Here is a 23,106-nt window from a genome sequence, read left to right as displayed (position 1 = left end):
GTGAAAGCGCGTAGTAAAGAAACGGAGCGCACTTCCGGTGCAGTGTTTTTTCTTCGCTCCTCCCTGCACGGAAGCAAGAGTCAACACTCCCGAGTGCCCGGTGACGGTGGAGAGCTGACTGGCCTGCGGAGTTCGGCTTTAAAGCACCGAGTAAATGAGGCGTGGCGGACACAGCGCTGATTAGCTAGCATGATGGAAATGGCAGCGGGCGGTAAACAGAGCAAGACACGTTGAGCCCTCTCACTCCAGCCGCACGGAGGAAGCTCGGGCACAGATTTTACACCCCATAGACTTAATTTGATGGCTTTTACAAGCGGCAAGCCTGTCTCCATCCCATTCGAGTGGCGTACAGCGCAGCGGGGACGTGGTGCATGTGAACAGTAAACAGTAGCCTTGAGTGAACACTATATAAAAAAAATGACCGACTGTATTTTTATAGTCATTTAATACAAAAATTACGAGATCTTGAGACAATAATCAATATTTGTAAAAGGGCATGTAATGGGAGATAACACGTCTTATACTTTGATTCCAATTTACATCTCACAGACAAAAAAAATTGACTTGTAAATAGAGCAGGGTACACGATGAGTATTTCATAGGCTCGGCGCCCTCTGTGCTGTGTACCAATAAAGAGACACAGCATTATTACAGTATTGATAGAGTAAATGAAATGATGACAGGGCTGTGCCTGAGTCCAGCTGCTGCCCGTTATTGATATCCATTAAATCTCGACTCCATTCTGCTTCCTGACTGTGACAAAGTGAGAGGATTGGGGAAATACTTTATGGCCTCATATTTTCTGTACTTTGTATCCGTCTGACTGACTATCAGTTCCAGATCCTGGGCAGGTTCTCCAATATCCTGCGTCGGTGTGAAGGGTTAGACACCCCAGCAGCGCAGAGATCTTCCTCTGTGATACCACTGTGGAGAAGTCAAAGGACATACATAGCAGTCATGAATATAAAAGTAGATATGTCAGTCCATTTTTATCATTTCTTATCAACTTTATCCTCTCTATGATGCCTTAATTTTTTTTTAATGTATTTATAATTTATCATTCTCCACTCGAGGAAATCTTGGACATTGGGGCATCACTGAACTCAGCTTTACAGTGGAGACTTAGGGGACATGGAATACAATATTTAAAGTCCTCCTTTCTTCTATCCCCCCCCCCAAAAAAACACAAAAAAACAAAAAGCAAAAATCAAAAAACCCTGGTGCCTCGGTTAGACATGATTCATTTATCATTTATCATATACGAGTAATGCCACGAGCATTACTCGTATATGTTCTTATTTCATCACATCACATTGCTTCATTTTATTCTGCCGACACCTTTATTCTAGCTGCATTACAGCACCACTAGCGCTGATAATTTTATCATGGGTGAGAACACAATCCCTCATTTGACAGTGCCATGGTCAACTTACTGAGCTACAGACGCACACTGTAGAACTTGACCATTTGCTAAAAAAAAGTCCCCCTTTTTCTCCCCAGTTGTGTCCAACCAATTACCCCACTCTTCTGAGCTGTCCCGGTCTCTGGTCCACCCCCTCTGCCGATCCGGGGAGGGCTGCAGACTACCACATGCATGTAGAGTCACCAGGAGCTTCTTTTCACCTGACGGTGAAGAGTTTTGTCACGGGGATGTAGCGCGTGGGAGGATCACGCTATTCCCCCCAGCTCCCCTTCTCCCTCAAACAGGCACCCCGACCAACCAGAGGAGGCGCTAGTGCAGCAACCAGGACACATACCCACATCTAGCTTCCCACCCGCAGACATGGCCAATTGTGTTTGTAGGGACACCTGACCAAGCCAGAGGTAACATGGGGATTCGAACTGAGATGCCCGTGTTGGTAGGTAATGGAATAGACCACCACACCACCCAGACGCCCTCCATTTGCCAAAATTTGACCCGGAGCAAAATCTTTTATAACTAAAGGTAGATCATATCATCAAAACTCTCCTCTTTACCTGAAGTAGTCCAGATCATCCCAGCCATTGAGACTGAGTCCCAGGGTGTATTTCTGAAGGCCCAGAGTACTGAGAAGTTCCCTCACTGTCTCTGGTGCTCCATGAAGGACAGACACCTGTATTAATGGATAAATTGAGTTTTTTCATTGTAGCTTTCAAAGTGAACCAACACCCATGTAATTTTAAACCTGTGTTTCTAAACATGTCTTAGTACTGACAGACTGTTTCCTACCTCTTTCTCCCAGCTGTTTCCCCTGTCAGCAGGCATGGTTGGACCATTTGTTTGACCTGGCCTCTGGTAAATTATGGATGGACCACTGTGGACTGTGGGAAAAAAATCCACCTCACTGAGAGACTTGGCAATTTGCAAGGCAGTAAGGGAGTTGTCCCCTGAAGATCCAGGGTGTTGTTGCTCCACCACCCAGGGAACTGAGGCATGACACTGCGGTAAGCGGGTAGAAGCATAAGGGAACAAAGGTGGAGCCTTGTTTCCCCTGATAGGACTGGTCCTTTCTGGGTCAGGCCAAGGTTGGTCCCCTCTGGTTGTCTCTCTAATGATGGCTGAGTGGTTCATATACATGTTCCTTTGGTTCTTTACTGGTAGTATGGAGTCCTGAACAATCATTTTGCCAGGGCATTTTGCCTTGGGCTTTGAGGCCTGATCCTGGTATTGTGAGGTGATATTACTTGGTGTTACTTGGGCAGGGGAGGCAGGAGGGTTTTTGGTAGGGAAAAGTTGATAGGAGGAACTTGGTTGGGATGGATGAAGGTCTTTGGTGGAAGTGTATGGTGGCAAGACGGCTGGTATCTCAATCTCTGCAAAGTCTGATCTGCGAGAGACCTTTTGATCAAAGCCCTGCCCTCCTGCAAGTTTTGGTAGCTGCAGGGCCTCGTTTCCAGACCAGATCACCTGAGGGTCCCTTCGTTGTGGTGGGGACTGCTCAACCCTGCGTGGCACTGACACGCCTTCAAAGATGAAGTAGGCAGGATTGGTGTAACTGCTTGGGGTTAATTTGGGAGGAATTGCCAGAGACCTGTAACCCACAAAAAAGAAGTAGAATCCCATGTTAGTGGAACTACATTATATGTCACATCCTTGAATTCCATACTGTATGTTTTCACTATGTGTTTATGAGAAACCCAGTCACGAGCAAAATCTCTTAACATACTAAGGCCATTTGCATTCACAAAACTGTAAATTGCTCATAAACTCTCAGACGGGTTTTCAATTCATTTAATCTTAGATCCTGTTTCCAAAGCAAGCATCCAGTAATATGTCAATCTTTAATAAGGATATTTTCAAGTAGCAAAAACATTGCATAGTGTCCTTTTTTTATTTATATACTGTAACGTGCATGGATAAGTAGTCACGTTGGCCCTTGGCTAACGGGTGGTCCTTTAGTCGAGCGGTTAGCAATGTCTCCCACGGTGCGGGAGATACGGGTTCACGTCCCGGCTGCGGCGGTTCCTGTGGTTGCCCCTTGAATTTGCTACAATACATTCTGCAAAATGTCACCTGATTATGGCCAACAGCAATTTGTGGTTAACTTCTGCTGAGCGATTTTCAAAACAAAAGTATACATAAGAAAAGTAAACTCAAAATCTTGAGCGTTTTCAGATGGGACGTACTTAGTTGATGAATTTGTTTACACTATATCCAATGGATTTATAACCATGTGATTACAAACAAAGACTTCAAGTCGGTTGGCTGAGTTCTTCAAAGTTCTCTAGCAAGAAACTGCATAAGATCCTGATAGTCTGAAAGCTTTCTGGTACTTTACAGTAAAACTGAGAGGGGACAGTGTGCTGTGAGGCAGCAGCACAAGCACCATGCCACTGCGCCACTACTGAGAACTATCATCAAGAAGATCCTCACCTGTTGACTGGGACCCTTGCAGACTGAGGAGATGATTGTCCCCTTCCAAGACCCCTGTCATCCTTTTCAAAGCAGAACCACTCTAGAAAAGGGAAGCGGGTACAAAACAGACATGGTATTTCCTCATCAGAGGGACTTCACTATACTCTATATTTTGCACATCAAGGGCAGAAGATAGGTCCGTATGAGATGGCATGTCATCGTAGTGTTTGTGTATGCTGTCATGAGGCCTGACCTGATGGCAACATACTCCCTTTATTTGCCTGTGTCATTGGCTCAGGATGCATCTGGTCAGGATCAGTCAATCAGGGGCCAAAAGAGGAAGCAGTCAGAAGATACCAGCAAGTAAAAAGCCAAGCCATGGGTCAGTGGGGAACCAAATAGAGGAAGCAATGATAAAGTCACAGAAGAGTTTAAGGGTGAAATAAGAGGGAAAATGGAAGCGTAGTAGGAAGTGATAGTCCAAGCCAGCCAGTGAGATCCAAAGAGAAGCAGTTCTTGCTGACCCACCATAGATCTTCTCCCGTGTTCCTCGCCTGTCCATGGGCACAAGGACCCTAACCCGTCCCCGTATGGAGCCCATCTCCTCTCCCCGGTGAGTCAGAAATGTCTCAAACTGCTCTAATGTACCAATAAGTGACCGTAGAGCCACACAGCATTCACCTACAGCAGAGATAAATAGATAATTGCTACGTTTAAAGGGTGCTAATTAACAAAATGACCTCAAGTAAGGAAAGTGTATAATGGTGCCAAGTTAAAAGTGGATTCATGTGTGACTGACCGTATGATTCGAACCCATCACATGACTTGACAGACAACAGCAGGTGTTGATCCTGAAGAAATGCCATGCCAGACACAGTTGGGAGAAGCTGCAACACACACAGGGAACAAAAGATGAGGAACAAGAGCAAGCCACCAGCCTAATTTATATGACACCTTCTCAGCCATATCACAACATATTGAGCCTATTTAACCTTTGGAAGTTGTTTAGAGGACCAGCCTAGTTTTAGAAACCCGGGCACATCACAGCTCTGGGAGTCATTCTCACTTGAGCGGCGCGTCTCTGTGAAGGCAGATGTATTATATAAGATAGACAGTTATTCTAAAATCATAATACTTGGGATAGATAAATAATTTGACAACATACCTTCTATGCAAGATGAGTGAAACTCAATGAAGAATTTGGCTTTGCTTGCTGTTTTCACAATAGCCTCGATACCTTCCAGTTCTATCCTGGCCCTCTCCAAGCTGGAATTTGAGTCTGTTTGAAATGAAGGGCAACACTGGTCACATTATCAAGTGATTCAGCTATCTGACTATAGGTCACATTATATCTATTTGTGTGCCCCAAGAGTTACAACAATGACCACACCTGTTTTGAAGATGAACTGTGATGTCACTCCTACTTGAAATGTGGCGAAAACAGGTGAGTGGTCACTTGTGAAGATGTCATCTGTACAACCTTGGTGAGGAAAGTCTCAGTCATCATCATAATCATTACTGTAACTGTCATCACCACAACTTGGGTTGCTCTTGTCTGTGAGGCACTCATAACTGTGCATTACCAAACAGTATACAAGCAGAGAAGTGCATGAGGATTAAATTCTTCTGACTGACTTGCAAACATGTTTTTTGTGGACGTTTGACATTGCTTTTATGAATGAGACAGCCCAGATGTAATCTGCCCATGGGAAGATGTGAAAGCAGGAACTTTTCAGATGCAAAACAGAACAATGGTGAGTCATTACAGTCTGAAATTTGTGCTTTTTCCTGGCCATGTTTGGTGGCTTGATGTGATTTGCTGGGTTGTTTTTTTTTTTGAGTGTAGACAGAAACAGAGACTTGGGGCGAATGAGAGGAAATGACTGTTTCTTTATGGACCACAGACCAGGATGTAGGGATCAAATGGCATCCAGTTACAAGGTTGCTAGCTTTTTACAGTAAAACAATGAAAGAAACATCCCCAAGTGTCTCATTCAAGAAAGCCCCATCCACCATACTGCCTATGTTTGCGTTTTGATTGCTTCCTTTGCTTGCTAGCGTTTTCTTTTTTTTATTTCGTTAATGTTGTATTCATTTAATTTTCCTAGCTGAAGATTTTTTTACCCCCCCCCCCTTTTTTTCTCCCCAATTGTACTTGGCCAATTACCCCACTCTTCCGAGCTGTCCTGGTCACTGCTCCACCCCCTCTGCCGATCCGGGCAGGGCTGCAGACTACCACATGCCTCCTCCGATACATGTGGAGTCACCAGCTGATTCTTTTCACCTGACAGTGAGGAGTTTTGCCACGGGGACGTAGCATGTGGTAGCATGTGGGAGGATCACACTATTTCCCCCAGTTCCCCCTCCCCCCTGAACAGGCGCCCCGACCAACCAGAGGAGGCGCTAGTGCAGTGTCAGACAGAGTGATAAGTATGAAGCTGGAAATCGAAGGTGTATTGCTGAATGTTATCAGCGCATATGTCCTGCAAGTTGGGTGTGAGAAAGAATAATGGAAGAGAAAGAATTAATGGAAGAGAAAGAATAATTCTGGAGTGAGTTGGATGACGTGGTGGAGAGTGTACCCAAGGAGGAGAGAGTGGTGATTGGCGCGGACTTCAGTGGGCATGTTGGTGAAGGGAACAGAGGTGATGAGGAGGTGATGAGTAGATATGGTGTCAAGGAGAGAAATGTGGAAGGAGAGATGGTGGTGGATTTTGCGAAAAGGATGGAAATGGCTGTGGTGAATACATATTTCAACAAGAGGGAGGAACACAGGGTAACGTACAAGAGTGGAGGAAAGTGCACACAGGTGGACTATAGCTTATGTAGAAGGCGCCATCTAAAAGGGATTGGAGACTGCAAGGCGGTGACAGGGGAGAATGTAGCTAGGCAGCATCGGATGGTGGTCTGTAGGATGACTTTGGAGAGCAAGAAGAGGAAGCGAGTGAAGGCAGAGTCAAAGATCAAATGGTGGAAGTTGAAGAAGGAAGACTGTTGTGTGGAGTTCAGGCAGGAGTTAAGACAGGCTCTGGGTGGTGGTGAAGCGTTGCCAGATGGCTAGACAACCACTGCAGAAATAGTGAGGGAGACAGCTAGGAAGTTACTTGCTGTGTCATCAGGACAGAGGAAGGAAGACAAGGAGACTTGGTGGTGGAATGAGGAAGTACAGCAAAGTATACAGAGGAAGAGGTTGGCAAAGAAGAAGTGGGATAGTCAGAGAGATGAAAAAGGAGACAGGAGTACAAGGAGATGCAGTGTAAAGTGAAGAGAGAGGTGGCAAAAGAAAAGGCGTATGGTGAGTTGGATGACAGGTTAGACACTAAGGAAGGCGAAAAGGACTTGTACTGATTGGCTAGACAGAGGGACCAAGCTGGGAACGATGTGCAGCAGGTTAGAGAGATGAAGGATTGAGATGGAAATATGCTGACAAGCGAGGAGAGTGTGCTGAGAAGGAGGGAGGAGTACTTTGAGGGGCTGATGAATGAAGAAAATGAAAGAGAGAGACAGAAGGTTGGATGATGTGGGGATAGTGAATCAGGAAGTGCAGTGGATTAGCAAGGAGGAAGTGACGGCAGCTATGAAGAGGATGAAGAGTGGAAAGGCAGTTGGTCCTGGTAACATACCTGTGGAGGCATGGAGATGTTTAGGAGAGATGGTGGTAGAGTTTTTAACTAGATTGTTTAACACAATCTTGGAAAGTGAGAGGATGCCTGAGGAGTGGAGAATAAGTGTACTGGTACCAATTTTCAAGAATAAGGGCGACGTGCAGAGCTGTAGCAACTACATAGGTATAAAGTTGATCAGCCACAGCAAGAAGGCATGGGAAAGAGTAATAGAAGCTAGGTTAAGAGGAGAGGTGACGATTAGCGAGCAGCAGTATGGTTTCATGACATGAAAGAGCACCACAGATGCAATGTTTGCTTTGAGAATGTTGATTGAGAAGTATAGAGAAGGCCAGAAGGAGTTACATTGTATCTCTGTAGATTTAGAGAAAGCATACGACAGGGTGCCGAGAGAGGAGGTGTGGTATTGTATGAGGAAGTCGGGAGTTGCAGGGAAGTATGTAGGAGTGGTGCAGGATATGTATGAGGGAAGTGTGACAATGGTGAGGTGTGCAGTTGGAATGACAGATGGGTTCAAGGTGGAGGTGGGATTACATCAAGGATCGGCTCTGAGCCCTTTCTTGTTTGCAATGGTGAGGACAGGTTGATGGACGAGATCAGGCAGGAGTCTCCGTGGATTATAATATTGTGGATGACATTGTGATCTGTAGCGAGAGTAGGGTGCAGGTTGAGGAGAGCCTGGAGAGGTGGAGGTATGCACTGGAGAGAAGAGGAATGAAAGTCAGTAGGAGCAAGATGGAATACATATGCATGAATGGGAGGGAGGACAGTGGAATGGTGAGGATGCAAAGAGTAGAGGTGATGAAGGCATATGAGTTTAAATACTTGGGGTCAACTGTCCTAAGTAACGGGGAGTGCAGAAGAGAGGTGAAGAAGAGAGTGCAGGCAGGGTGGAGTGGGTGGAGAGGGATGTCAGGAGTGATTTGCGACAGAAGCGTACCAACAAGAGTTAAAGGGAAGGTTTACAAGATGGTAGTGAGACCAGCTATGTTATATGGTTTGGAGACCGTGGCACTGACGAAAAGACAGGAGGCAGAGCTGGAGGTGGCAGAGTTGAAGTTGCTAAACTTTTCATTGGGAGTGATGGAGGACAGGATTAGGAACAATTATATTAGAGGGACATTTCAGGTTGGACGGTTTGGAGACAAAGCAAGAGAAGCAAGATTGAGATGGCTTGGACATGTGTGGAAGAGAGATGCTGGGTATATTGGGAGAAGGATGCAGAATATGGAGCTGCCAGGGAAGAGGAAAAGAGGAAGGCCAAAGAGGAGGTTTATGGATGTGGTGAGGGAGGACATGCAGGTGGCTGGTGTGATACAGGAAGATGCAGAGGACAGGAAGAGATGGAAACAGATGATCTGCTGTGGTGACCCCTAACGTGAGCAGCCAAAGGTAGTAGTAGATATTTCATTTTGATCTCCAGAGCCTACCGTACGAGGTGCAGATGATATGTGTCTCTGGGTAGGACTTCCACAGAATCCTGTCACACCATGAAGGGACGTTGACTCGCACCTGTGGAACCACAGTTAATATACATTTTCCAATACATGAATTTGTGTGCTCACTTATGAAGGTACGAAGCAGGGCTAGCAGGGAATAATTCAATGGAGGGGGCACTGCATTCCTGTTATAGCAGTGAATCCATTGTAAGCTTGTTGGGGAAATTCACCTTCTATTTTTAGTCATGGCAGCAGCTGCAAAATCACCTTTCCCTACAGACCCCCTATTCAGTGTATTATGTTGCACATGAAAATATCCTCATAAGCTAGCCGAAAATATCCTCAGAAGCTCGGCATGCTTCAGCGTGCTTGTCTTTGTACACTACAGCTCATCAGTTGCGTCACGACACAAAACATTTTTTGACATGGTATCACTTAAATGTTCACATCACAGTACCAGATTCTGTAAACTGTCATCTAGAAAACAACCAGTTTAGATATATGATGTTGCTTTGGCTCTCATCTGTAAATCGGTGATGTTAGCCGACTCACCCCAGATGTCTTGTACTTCTGCCAGAGATAGCAGTCTCTTGAGCCCCGCTCATATCGATACGTGGGTGGAAATGCTATCTTCTCTTCCGCTTAACCATGAAAAATAGAAAGGGAATGTAAAAAGCAGATGACGATGATGAAGCAGAAAGGAAAGATGGATCTGAATCAGCCCTGGGTCAAAAAGTGTTTTTCCATTTCATTTTGCCAACTCAGTTCCCAGGTGGGCAAGATTTGGCAAAGATTAAAATACCATGAGATGCACAATCACAGAAAAATTATCTGAAAGTGGGTTTACTGTTTCACCTTCAGATTGATTTGATATGGTAGACCCCACCCATTTTATTCTTCAATAGTCTGGGACTGGATTGTACTCAGGCAACAATGAAAGCCATCACATGAAGAGTTTTTGAAGCTTAGAGATAATTATTGTATGATTTCATAGGGAACATTTTTGGCTCGAAATATAGGATGAAGGGAAACAGCAGAGCAGAACTCACTGAAATTGAGAAAGGCCTTCCTCTTATGTCTTTCTCGGGTCAGTTGGTCTGCACACATGAGTTCCTCAAACTCCCTCTTGGATACGTGTTTCAGAATATCCTGGGGGTAAGGAGGGTCAACACAAAGGAGGAACTGATCACTAGAAGAGATCTTGTGTGTGTGTGTGTGTGTGTGTGTGTGTGTGTGTGTGTGTGTGTGTGTGTGTGTGTGTGTGTGTGTGTGTGTGTGTGTGTGTGTGTGTGTGTTGCTACTGTGGCAGCGTGATTGAATAAATAAATACAGCTGTCTGACCTGTACGTCCAAATCGAGTCTGTAGTTGAGATCTCCACACCAGAAGAGATGCGTAAAGCGCAGGCTGAGGTCAAAAGCACTTAGCTGCTTGTGGCCCAGTGAGAGTAGTCTGAGGATGTCCACAAAGTTTTGGTTCCTCCTAAATATGTCACAAATTACACACAGTACAGGGTAGTGTAAGTAAGTAGTAATTTTTTTTCCCGATTTTTTTACTTTTTCTCCCCAATTGTACCCGGCCAATTACCCCACTCTTCCAAGCCGTCCCGGTCACTGCTCCACCCCCTCTGCCGATCCGGGGAGGGCTGCAGACTACCACATGCCTCCTCCGATACATGTGGAGTTGCCAGCCGCTTCTTTTCACCTGACAGTGAGGAGTTTCGCCAGGGGGACGTAGCACGTGGGGGGGATCCCGCTATTTCCCTCCCCCCCAAACAGGTGCCCCAACCGACCAGAGGAGGCGCTAGTGCAGCGACCAGGACACATACCCACATCCGGCCTCCCACCTGCAGACACGGCCAGTTGTGTCTGTAGGGACGCCCGACCAAGCCGGAGGTAACACGGGGATTCAAACCGGCGATCCCCGTGTTGGTAGGCAACAGAATAGACCACTACACTACCCGGTTTCCCCTTAAGTAGTGATTTTTTTATTTATTTTTTAGCTACAAACAGTTACGTATTGAAACATAGCATATAGGGACATTCAAAATAGCACACACATGAATGTGTGCGCATGCACGCACACATGCACACACACACACACAGTGTGTGACACACTCCAGTCGATGCATGTAACCAACGCACCACATACACCACATTAGCTTGACAATAAGGTTTGCATGTACCTAAGGACCTTCTCACTGCCAGAGGTCAGGTGGCAGTTAACAAACCCAAAAGAAGTTTCATTGAAGAGGAAGGATACCCCAACAGCTCCCTTGTTTCCTGAGATGACAGAAATACACAGTCAAACCTGGCTCATTAGGTTCCTGTGAATCGTGCAATGATGTTTTTGGCTCTCGGCCACTGAATAGTCCTCTGTGTTTTGCTTTCTATGATGTTGTACAGTGAGATGGGATGGTGAAGGGCAGCGCACCTAGGGTGTTCCCCAGGCCAGTCTTCACACTGGCTGTGTTCACTTGACTGATCAGTCTCTCGTGTTCAGGCTTCACGAACACAGCCAGCCTCATATTCCAGAGGGATTGCACTGCCACCTACAGAGCATAACTACACATTACAACACATTGCAACAGTGAAAAGTTTTTTTTTTTTTTTTTTTTTTTTACAATTTCCCCCTTTTTCTCCCCAATTGTATCTGGCTGGTTACCCCCACTCTTTTTGAACAGTGAAAAGTGTTGTATGGTTTGGAGACAGTGGCACTGACGAAAAGACAGGAAGGAGGCGGAGCTGGAGGTGGCAGAGTTGAAGTTGCTAAACTTTTCATTGGGAGTGACGAAGGAGGACAGGATTAGGAACGATTATATTAGAGGGACAGCTCAGGTTGGACGGTTTGGAAACAAAGCGAGAGAGGCAAGATTGAGATGGCTTGGGCATGTGTGGAGGAGAGATGCTGGGTATATTGGGAGAAGAATGCAGAATATGGAGCTGCCAGGGAGGAGGAAAAGAGGAAGGCCAAAGAGGAGGTTTATGGATGTGGTGAGAGAGGACATGCAGGTGGCTGGTGTGACAGAGGAAGATGCCGAAGACAGGAAGAAATGGAAACGGATGATCCGCTGTGGCGACCCCTAACGGGAGCAGCCAAAAGTAGTAGTAGTAGTAGACAACAGTGAAAAGTATACCACGTCGTCAGAGACCCCAGAACTTTCAGCTCATAACCTCAAAACTACATAACACGTTTTTCTATCACATCATCAATCATTTTCATAAGAGCAGCTACTATGTTGAACTCTACGTAGTAGGTAGCTTTACAATGTGGCCATGTCTGCACCCTTTTCACTGGGGAGAGATGATTAAAAAAAAAAAAGAGGTGGGGATAATTACTTGTTTGTAGTCAATGTGAGTGTAGCTGCGAAGAGTTGCCTTGATGTGCTCTGTCCATTCTCTCTCGCCCTGTGGGTTTTCTTGAGTTCCCACAGCATAGATGTCATGAGGGAGCAAGGCGGTGGACTCATCTGGGGTGTGTCCCAAACCACAGCACGTCACCCAAGACTGTAGGCTACGGGGGGGAGGGGAACCTCCTGGGAACACAAAACACTCTTATAGGACCGTAGGATAACCGTGGAACAGTGTCTAAAGCAATCGATTGCACATTGCACTGAGAGCAAATAATTATTGCCATAGTTATTGTTACCCATATTCCAGGTGCCTACGAATACTGAGATCAATTCAGGGTCACTCAGTTGAGAGTGCCTGGTCTTCATCAGCTGCAGCAGTTGGCAGAAGGCCTCTTGCTTCTGTAAGATAATCATATTTATTTATTTATTGGGTGATGGATGGAGCTAGAAATCATTTGCATTCGGTTCTCAATTGCACTGCTAGTTCTGCCTTACTCTTGTGCTCTCGAACATCAGCTCCCGTGGTGTGTTTTGGTGACTGTCAACCACCATGCGTACTTTGGCCGGACTGCTCTGGAACTTGACTAGCTGCAGGACTGCCACACAAAGATATCAACACAGCGGGGTAATTATACAAGAGCATCTATGGTAGAGGGAAGGGAACTGTGATAGGCATAAAATGGGCAGGTAATAGCTGATGACATGAGGATATTTGCATACTTCGGTCATGTGACACTGTCTCCACGCCAAATGAGCCAGCCTTCCTGTCAAAGAGCAGCACCCCTGTGTCCACGTCTACAGAAACAGTCTGTCTGCCATAGCGCACCATCTTCACCTGGACACACAAAGAAGTACAACATTTATGACACAGACCCCAACGTACTTGTGCATATTTCTTTTACCTATCAATTTCATAGGTCAAGTCAAGTTGCATTTTATATAACGCTTTTCTAGCTGCAACAGGTAAAATATGGATTAAAAACTGAACAATTCTATTCAGATGAAGACATGGGGCTCACGAGGTAGAGGAAGTCCTCTGGTAGCTGGAGGGTTGCCGGTTCGATCCCTGGCTCCTCCTTGCAAAAAGTGTCTAGATGTCCCTTAGAAAGACGCCAAACCCTAACTGCTCCTGATGAGCCATGCATGGCTGACACCACCATCGGTGTGTGTGTGTGTGTGTGTGTGTGTGTGTGTGTGAATGTGAGACATTAATTGTTAACCACTTTGAGTGACTATTGCAGCTAGAAATAAAATATATAAAATGCAGTCCATCTACCATTTGCGGTCCATTCATTATTGAAGAATCGAGCACCTCTCTCCCTCTGATTTACCTGAAAGGAGTGGACGGGCCATGGTCTGGCATGGTTCTTGACAGCGGTAGTATTAACGGCTGTTGGTTCAGGGGGGGTTGGGGGAGGCTGCACTGCCAGATTGTGATTACTTACTGCATCCTGTAGTGCTTTAAGTACCTACAGGAGCAGAACATTAAAACAAACAGTCTTTATGCATGCTCAATAACCCAGGCAAGAAAATCACCGAAAGTTGAATCAGTTCATCTGGACACAACGTTTATTGAGAGAAACGTTTTAATGCTCATCTAAGTGACCTCATCAGTCTCAACTGACTGCGGATATCCCCACCCTTATAAACAATACAGTGGTATAACGACTGAAACCAACCATCGGTTTAATATGCAAATTGCCGTGACCATTAACAAGAATTACAATGACTATGTGTACTACTCACAGAGGATTCGGGAATGGTTGCAATCACAGCATTATAAGATGGCGACAGATGTACCCCACAGCACACTGCGCCAGAAGCTGGTCCACCCCAAGGATCGGGTCCCCCGGCACAAACAGAGCAATACAGTGTACGCTGTTAAGTGCCGGGAGGATTGCCATGACTTGTACATTGGGGTAACCAAACAGATGTTGGCCAAGAGGATGACACAACACAGAAGAGCTAACACGTCAGGCCAGGACTCCACAGTCTACACCCATCTACAGGCCAGTGGCCACTCTTTCAAGGATGAGGATGTGCACATCCTTGATAGGGAGGGACGCTGGTTTGAACGGGGAGTCAAAGAGGCCATCTATGTTAAGAGGGAATGGTCATCACTGAACCGGGGAGGGGGGGGCTAAGAGTACATCTGTTGCCATCTTACAATGCTGTGATTGCAACTATTCCCCCATCCTCTGTGAATAGTACACATGGCCATTGTAACTCTCGTTAATGCTCATAGTAATTCGCAAATGAAACTGATCGTTGTCTGGATGCATGATCAATAATCCAGCTAAGAAGATCAAAGAAGGTTGACTCAGTTCATCTGGATACAATGGCCACTGACAGAAATTTCTGTCATTTTTTTTAATCTGCTAATAAATGTTGTATCCAGATGCACTGATTCAGCCTTCTTTGAATTGGATCGTTGGTTTCGGTTGTTATGCCACCGTAATGTGTATTACGGTGGGGATACCTGCGGCCAGTTGAGACTGAAGAGGTCACTTAGACGAGTGGTGAAACGTCCCTCTTTCAATAAACGTGTCCAGGTGAACTGATTCAACTTTCTGTTATTAAAACAAACCGAATTTATCAACCAAGTCTGGCATCATTTGCAAGTATTACTGGGGCCACCTCTGATAATTGTGCAAAGCTATGACCAAGCAAGTTGCAAGAAACATGAGGAGTTTAGCGTCATGTAAACTCACCCTTTTCTCCAAAGAGGACAGAAGGCTCACCAAGGCGGAGATCTTACACAGCAAGCTGTCTAACTCCATCTCCGGTCCCTTGTTCCAAAGAGAAAGGGAACGAAACCCAACTTTTACTAAAGGCAGCTGCGCTCATTTTCAACCTTTTCTCCACCACAGCACTAGAGGGCGCTCTTTTTCCAGCATGTCTACAGTTCATGCCGGTCAACCCGATTCATTGCTTCATACCTGTGTCTTGGCGCAGTTCAGAGGGCAGGTTGGATGGTCGAACACTTTGGCCAGGGTCTCCAGACTTGCCAGGGTCAGGTCAATCTCACTGCACATTAGGTCGACATTCACAAACGTTGCTTTATGACCACAATTATCAGATAAAAGAATAACTCTTTACACTTTCTAGAACTATTAAAAGACGTAACTCAGAATCACGCGGGCCACTGCAAACAAAAAATACACATCCGTGACCAAGTGTGCAACATTAGGGCACAAATAGCACTTACATTATATGCTGCATGTGCTTTGCACTTTAGAAAATTTTGATTAAATTAAATTGAATGGAGTCATAAACAGTGTGAGCAGAATGATAATAACCTGTTGAGGCCTTGGCAAGCAGTACCCAGTGTGCGCTGGAGGTGGTGTAGACTTGATGACCCTTTATGCAAACTCTCAATGTCAAGAGGCAGCTCGCTGCGCAGGTAGTCACTAAGCAGTCCGATTAACTCGCCTGCCATGCTGTTGGGATAGAGGAACGGAGGTCAAGTCGGACAGAGGGAGGGTTTTCAGCTGTCTGCACACAATCCTTCTGTATCATCCTGGAGCTGCTCTGTACAAAACTTATGATGTCACTGATGGGCAAAACATCTCTAATATATTACACATAGATATATAGATACATACATGAATCCATACATATATAGTGCATACATATATAGAGAGATACATAGATCAATAAATATATTTTTGTTCCAGAAGAAAATTTAACTTTGTTCATAACTTAATAATAACATACTTATAATATAATATAATATGATATAATAATATATAAATATTTACTAATAATAATTTCTAATATTATATATATATAAAGAAGAAGAAATAAAATAAATATATAGATAGTATCATATAATAATAATAATAATAATAACTGTACCTTGATGTGCTCAGATCCTGTAACTTGTTCAGAAAAAGGACATGAGGAGATGGTGTGGCCGGTGTCCCGGTTGAAGGTACCGAGCTAACTGGAGCTAGAACTGTGGCTGGCTTCTCATCATCTGTACATTTGCAAAAACATGAAGTCCAACCTTTCAAACTAACTGACATCAAATGTTATGCTACCACCGGGGGGGGGGGGTGGTTATGGTGGTATGTTTGAGGCTTAAAACATACTGCCTACATGCATGCACATGCCCATTTCATTGGCGCGTTTGAGATCAAAGATGAAGGCGGCCTGATATAGTGCATGTCTTTGAAACATTGCTCGCGTTCTGATCACAGGTGACGGTCTCACCTGAGCTCTCATCCCCGGTCTCGGTGTCGCGGTTAACAGGGTAAAGTAGAGGCGTGACCAGGCCCTTATGGGGGTGCTGGTACCCTAGCACCAAGTCCTCTAGCGTACGGAAACAGTTGACCTGCACCCCTTGTGTTGTCTGTAGGGGACACACACACACGCACACACGCCACACAGAAGTCGGTATGTGTATGTACAAATCCCATGAACATGTTCATAGGCTACTAGGATGCGGTTGATGTGGTTACACTAAACATGAATAAAGGCCATAGGTGTTATGAAGGCCTCAGGCGCTGTAAATACACATAGATGATATGGAACACATACAAAGCATTGAAATGTTACTCCTGGATTTAATTGTTATAATTTATTTTTTTTACAGTTGCTAACAAATATTTTTCGCTTCCATGTTCACTTTTTCAAAACTCTTCACACAGTTATTGCAACAGCAGCGAGCCGTGAATGTTTTTTTTCCCCATTGCTTGACCCAAAATGCATTTAAGGAGTAACAGTTCAAAATTCTTGAATTAATTTCTCACTCACGCTCAGCCACCAGCAAAACTGCATTTCCACAGTCCAATTTCCCAATGTGTGCATACTCTACTTCAAATCTGGTATGCTTACCTAAGTTCAAAATCTAACATATGAAATTCAAATGGATAGCAATTTGCTGAGTCACAAATGCCATATTGAAATACAAAACCCTAAAAAAAATGAAGGTTTTTAGAATGACAAACTGCTGATTATGTACATAGCCCAATCCCCAACCCAGGTGGAGACCTATCCAGGTGTTGAAGGACTTGGTTCACTTCCATGACCAGCTATTAAAAGGAGACGCCTTTGGGATGATCTTGTTGGAGATGGATCCAGCAAGAATAAGCGGAGCGGGTGAAGGAGGAAGACAGGCGGCTAGGTGATGGAGAAGAGGAGCTCAAATGCATGGTGGTATTCGACACAGAGGAAGACTGCGAGCTTGAGTTTTTGGGAGATTTTGTTTCTATCACTTTTTATTTGCAATTGCTACGTGCAGCATTTCTACGACTTGTTCTTGTTACATATGGCATATTCTATATAGTGCCATTCTGCTTTGTAATGAAAAGTTTGCTAAAAAACAAAAAAACCCAACAACAAATCAATCAGCAATAGCAAAAGACAAAAATTAGGTATTCATATAGGTACGTATGTGTATAACGTTAGAATCCCCCCACCCCGGGGAAACTCCTCACTGTCAGGTGAAAAGAAGGGGCTGGCGACTCCACGTGTATCGGAGGAGACGTGTTAGTCTTGCAGCCCTCCCCGGGTTGGCAGAGGAAGTGGAGCAGTGATCGGGGCGGCTCGGAAGAATGGGGTAATTGGCCAAGTACGTAAGTGGCCAGGAGAGAAAAAAAGGGGGGGGGGAATCCGAGGGGAAAAAAAAGGCACAAATGATTTATTATTTCAAGCATCTATATACAATTGTGCCCCTACTGTAATGCTACCTGCTCATGCTTTTTAGGTCACTGTGTTGAGTGAACACGTGTTCCTGTTTAGAGAAAATTAGTGCTGGTGTTTTGGAAGAATAAAATGCTTTTGAGTTGAGTTTTTTTTTTTTTTTTTTGTGGTTGTGGTGCATTTTGGCCGTGAAACAAACTGTTGTGGCAAGCTGCACGTTGGTGCAGAGTTTTGAAAAAGTGAGCTCAGTATTGAAAAATGCTTCTTAGCAATTGTAAAAAGCTGTTAATCAGACATTCCTTATCTACGAATGAGGCATTGAACAGCTTGTGCCAAGTTTTTTCTTCTTCTCTATGTTAACCAATGCATTGTCACCATTGTTCATATATTGTTAAAGTTTGAGTATCCTGTCTGGTGCTGATCTGAGCTGAGCAGAAGTGTCCATTTGCATGGCAGAAGAAGGCCCATGCAAATGAAGGAGAAGTCCCACTGGGATTGGTAGAGCGCTGCTCAGCACCCCTGCGAGGAGCTGATGTCACTCACAACCACTTCCTGGATACAGCTGTGGTCACAGCTGCCACGATTGGTTGTGTTCCAGCGCTCCACCATCTAATCTGTCTCAGTTTTGCCCCAAACAAACACACTTTAGAAACAGGAAAAAGGCTGTAGGATGGTCCACATGTAACGTGGTGCAAGTTGTAAATATCTGCTGTCCAAGCCTCTCTGATATCAGGATCAAAGGAGCACAAACAGAAACCCATAAGTATGGTAGACATATGTCCCATACACATGCATAGGCATACAATGCATTCACAGTCATGTATACAATCACATGCATGACTGTACACGTGCAAATGCATCTGCAAATGCACAAATATTTACACAAACACCTGCAGATACATGTTCGTATATAGCTATAAATACTCATATACAAGTGCACATGCTCATTTACCTACTAATTTATGCACATGGTGAAAGTAACATGGCACATATACTTAATTAAAATGCACAAAAAGCCGTTTTGTTTTTTTTGCCCATGTATATATTTGGAACCTTTTGTTTTCATTGTGTGGTAAAAAGAAACCCTTCGTTGGCATGAACCACCTAAGTCTTCTGCCAGGAACTCTTCAAATAGCATTTTTCATCCCACAAGGAACGCTTGAAAAGTCATCGCAAAGAAATCAAAAGGGATTAGAGAGAGTGCGAGGCAAAGTTGATCCCGAAATATCTTCATTGCCCTCTTAGAAAAACAAAAAAACTCGCGTTTTCAATGACTTTGTGATTTAGTGGAGCAAATCCAGAGAATGGGGGAAAATGCTTATTGGAGAATTTTATAAATGGCAAGGGAAAAATAAATGAAACACCAACTGAGTTCAGGGAGCCTTAAACATCCTAAAGGTCGGAAATCAGTGGACGTCTACAAGTCAAAGCTTTCAAAATGAGTGGGAGATGATTCATATTGAACTGGTTTAATTGTCGTTTAATGACCAGACGGTAAAAGAATGCTTAGACTGGCTTGTGGTGTACCCCTTCTGTGTTTCATGTTTCTGTTATTGTTTGTTTTGTGTGTGTGTGTGTGTGTGTGTGTGTGTGTGTGTGTGTGTGTGTGTGTGTGTGTGTGTGTGTGTGTGTGCGTGGTGTGTTAACGGGTGGGTAAATGCTAATGTGTGTTTTTTGTGTGTACTTTTTCTCTCATTTAGTAATTAAAACTGTACACAATGGCTGGCAAAAACCCTTCTGGCTGGCTTGTCAGATACGCATTCATAACTGCCCCAACACTTGACCACATCCAACACACTCATTATGTGTCATACAAATACCCTTGCACAGACACATACACACATACACGTGACAAATAAACCCCATCGGTCAGTGACCGAGTGCGTGGGTGGTGCAGGAATCCCTAAGAATTACACACAATTTTCCCTCTGTGCAGTTGAGATCATGATCCAAGCATGTGGCCACATGGCAGAAATGCCATTCAAACAACAAGCCTCCTGCAACTGAAACATGACCAGCACAGAAAGCAAACACAAACAAGGCCCTGTTCCCCCCACAACAGGGCATAACAAAGCATTGTTTCATACATCCAACTCGAGTTGACTGCCTGCAGCTCCCAGTGTGCATACAGAGGGTGCCGGCTTTGTGACTGTGTATTATTATGTCTCTCTCTGTCATCACATCGCTTTGGTTGCACACACACACACACAACAAACACATACTACAACATGGTGTAGCAAGGGGGTGGGTGCTCACCTGCACAGCCAGGAGACCCTCCGCGTCAGGCAGAATCCGATAAGTGTGAACGTGGCGTTGGAACCTGCAAGAGCCAAAAGTACCACAAGTCTGTCACTTGTGTGCATCGTTTTGAAGGGCTTATGAGCAAATTTAAAGTTTTAAAGCAAGCAGCATCATGCTTTCGTTTGCAGTTAAAGTAGGGCCCAGATGTCTTGCTCAAACTAAAGACACTATAACCATTTCCTATAAAGATACCAGCGATTTCACATAACAGCTACAGCACATCTCATTCTTGATCTACAGCGTTGGAATCGCACACCAAATGCTAACTTTGTCGGCATAGTCAACAGAATCTGTTACAGAATCTGTTACAGATACTGGTACACACAATGGTGTTTTTCTGGCAATGTACAACAGAAGAGGGGGCACTGCATATGGTGAACTGAAGAAGGAACTATAAAAGCAGAGGGAGAACTTGTAAAACAGAAGAAAAGTACAAAGGAAATAGTGAAACTGAAAGAGAGTAAGATATATACTGAGGAGCAGAATGAGGAGAAAAGGGAGCAATGGGAGCAGCCGGGCTCAGCTTTCAGGAATGTGCTTGGCTCAGGCCGATGAGCAGCGAGAACTGTGTGGTCACTGGAGCTCCCGCCCTCTTCCAGGGGCCCCATGAAAGACAGAGGGGAAGAAACGGGGGGAAACAGGGGGCCCTAAACCAGAGTTGGTCCGGCTAGGATGGACCGTGTTCAGACAGGACGGTGCAATGACCATGGTAGTGCGGGACGTATGTGGGACCCTGTCAAGCTGTAGTGTTCCCCATGCTGCCTGCTGGCAAAGTAATGTGAGACTGATGGGGATGACAGGGGGAGGAAAGCTGCTGAATCCATTCAGCGATTGAGAACTCATGGGAAGTTTCCAATCATTCCAACTATAAGAGTTCCACAAGATGTCTTCATTAGTTATGGTTCTGCTCACAAAATCTGTTTTTCTAAATGCAACATTTTTGACCATTGGCATAGCTGCAAATTAGCTATTTTTTGTGCAGGATGCTCTTGAGCTTTGTTTTTGTACTATGAAAGAGTGTGCTATGTTGCACAACCCAGCTGGACTAAATGTTGGTGTGTGTGTACAGTTACTGGCCACTCAGTAAACATGAACTTCAAATGTCTTTTTTTTTCTTCTGAAGGGCCCTATTTGCATAAGGCAGCTGTGATTAATTCACTTGTTAGTGGCTAAAAGTCATTCAGGGTATATCAGCCGATAAGGGCTTCTCAAAGAGGTGCATCAAGTGGTTGCGAGTTCAAATGCTAAATATAACACATATGATAGGTAGGGTGGCAGCACACCCTATAAAGGACGTTTAATTCAGGTATGCCTTACAAGATAATCTGCATTTCGCTTATTTATTTTGAACCTGTAGGGAGCGTGTTATCACTGGTCCTACGATACTCCACGAGAATTTCCTGGAAAATGTGCCACTTCTTTAATCTGCACTGTAGACAATCAGCATAGAAGAATGAGTGTTTCTTTTATTTTATTTTATTTCTTCATCTGGGGGTATAAAACAATATGCATTTCTACTTGCTTTAAAATTAATAGCTACATGTAACTTATAACAGTAAGGGGTCTAATGCAGCACATGGAGTGGAAAGTTTAGAAGGTGCCAATATGAAACTCTTTTTCCATTATAAGTGTACCAGTTGAGGGAATCAGTCAAGTGCATCAGCCATGTGTGTGTGTGTATGTGTGTGTTTGTATGTGTGTGTGTGTGCGTGTGTTTTATACTCACAACAGACACAGGGCGTAGGCTCCGGGTACAGACTCACTGTCCCTCACCAGGAAGCTGCCATCCCTACCTGCACGGGCCAACAAGTCCTCTGCATGCACACGGCTGATGTCACGGTGGTACCATGTTGCCATCGCCATGATGACCAGTGTTAGGAGATTGTATGTTCACCAAGGTAATCCATGCAAGGTGACAAAAAAGCTGGACATGACAACTGACGCACTACTGGAACACCCTTGTACACCAACTGTCTCAGACTGGTTCAGACACCATAGATCCTGCTTGTCAGATGCTCCAAGTCGGGAGCTCTAGATGTGTGGTCCTCTTCCGGTGAATTACAGCCTTCCCATTATCCCTGTGTGCTCCCTGGGTCCTGCTGGCTCTTACATCCTGTTGCATTGGAGGTATCCTGTGAATAAACATCCCATACGTGTGTCCGCCGTTAGAACAGCCCCCTTGCTCCGGCCCACATTGTTGGAGAACGCTGTCTCACTTTTTGTTTCTGTGCCGTTCAAACACAGGTGAAAGTGTTGCTTAGAGGAACACTATCACATCACTGCGATAAGGAGGGAGAGAGAGAGAGAGAGCGAGAGGGCGAGAGGGAGAGAGAGAGGTGGAGAAATATGTTTAATGGAGCCTGAAATGAAAGTGACTCGCCCTGGGGGGAATGACAGCGTCTGTAGTTTAACCACAAACACGGGCCCCTCCTCCTGTCCTAAAAACAAAAAAACAAAAAAACTCCCACATGCAAACAACAGGACAGCGTAAAGCGTAAAGAAGGGCAAGTCATACAGCACACGGAGCACCCACACACTCACACGCGCACGCAGCGGAGAGAGACACACGTACCAGATGGAAGTCAGTCAGCTCTGAAAAGCAGAAAGGCATGCAACCATAGACCGGACAAATTCAAATGATTTCCCAGCTCTGCTGCCATATAAGGGAATAGGAACACCCTACAGATCGTTCAGCTGATGATTGCAGTTTTCCTCATAATCTCTCTCTCTCTCTCTCTCTCTCTCTCTCTCTCTCTCTCTCTCTCTCTCTCTCTCTCTCTCTCTCTTTCTGTCTGCTTCTTCCAGACCCAGATTCTCTCTCTCTCTCTCTCTCTCTCTCTCTCTCTCTCTCTCTCTCTCTCTCTCTCTCTCTCTCTCTCTCTCTCTCTCTCTCTCTCTCTCTCTCTCTCTCT

General features: G+C 44.9%; 1 protein-coding gene across 2 annotated transcripts; it reads right to left on the bottom strand.

The window, feature by feature from the left end:
- Positions 1-444: 444 nt before the first annotated feature.
- inppl1b (inositol polyphosphate phosphatase-like 1b) lies at positions 445-22,911 on the bottom strand. 2 transcript variants are annotated; one of them, XM_056274252.1, is made up of 28 exons: positions 22,767-22,911; positions 21,921-22,473; positions 20,150-20,213; positions 16,463-16,601; positions 16,106-16,226; positions 15,547-15,687; positions 15,187-15,274; positions 14,959-15,036; positions 13,579-13,716; positions 12,968-13,082; positions 12,743-12,843; positions 12,544-12,646; positions 12,234-12,430; positions 11,329-11,446; positions 11,081-11,177; positions 10,239-10,377; positions 9,947-10,046; positions 9,450-9,538; positions 8,889-8,970; positions 5,226-5,315; positions 5,001-5,114; positions 4,828-4,916; positions 4,635-4,722; positions 4,364-4,516; positions 3,854-3,935; positions 2,210-3,011; positions 1,978-2,093; positions 445-924 (listed from the first exon to the last, which is right to left on the bottom strand). In XM_056274252.1, the coding sequence occupies exons 2-28, from the start codon at positions 22,055-22,057 to the stop codon at positions 831-833; spliced, it is 3,675 nt and encodes a 1,224-aa protein (XP_056130227.1). In that variant the 5' UTR covers positions 22,058-22,473; positions 22,767-22,911; the 3' UTR covers positions 445-830. The 2 variants fall into 2 exon arrangements, with proteins under 2 accessions (XP_056130227.1, XP_056130218.1); XM_056274243.1 differs by having other exon boundaries at positions 21,921-22,911.
- Between the last annotated feature and the right edge of the window lie 195 nt (positions 22,912-23,106).

This window comes from Lampris incognitus, chromosome 1, assembly GCF_029633865.1.
Source record: "Lampris incognitus isolate fLamInc1 chromosome 1, fLamInc1.hap2, whole genome shotgun sequence".
NCBI lineage: Eukaryota > Metazoa > Chordata > Actinopteri > Lampriformes > Lampridae > Lampris > Lampris incognitus.
The sequence above is the reverse complement of the archived record's forward strand: the minus strand, read 5'-3'. Positions and strand labels throughout refer to the sequence as shown.

Bases quoted from the DNA above. Each gene is read 5' to 3' on its own strand.
- inppl1b (XM_056274243.1), bottom strand. From the start codon at position 22,057: ATGGCGATGGCAACATGGTACCACCGTGACATCAGCCGTGTGCATGCA. The intron at 11,178-11,328 runs GTGCGCTGCCCT...CTGTCATCTCAG, and splicing joins TGGCCTGGGGAACACCCTAG to GAAACAAGGGAGCTGTTGGG. The intron at 4,917-5,000 runs GTATGTTGTCAA...CTGCCTTCACAG, and splicing joins TCACTCATCTTGCATAGAAG to AGACGCGCCGCTCAAGTGAG.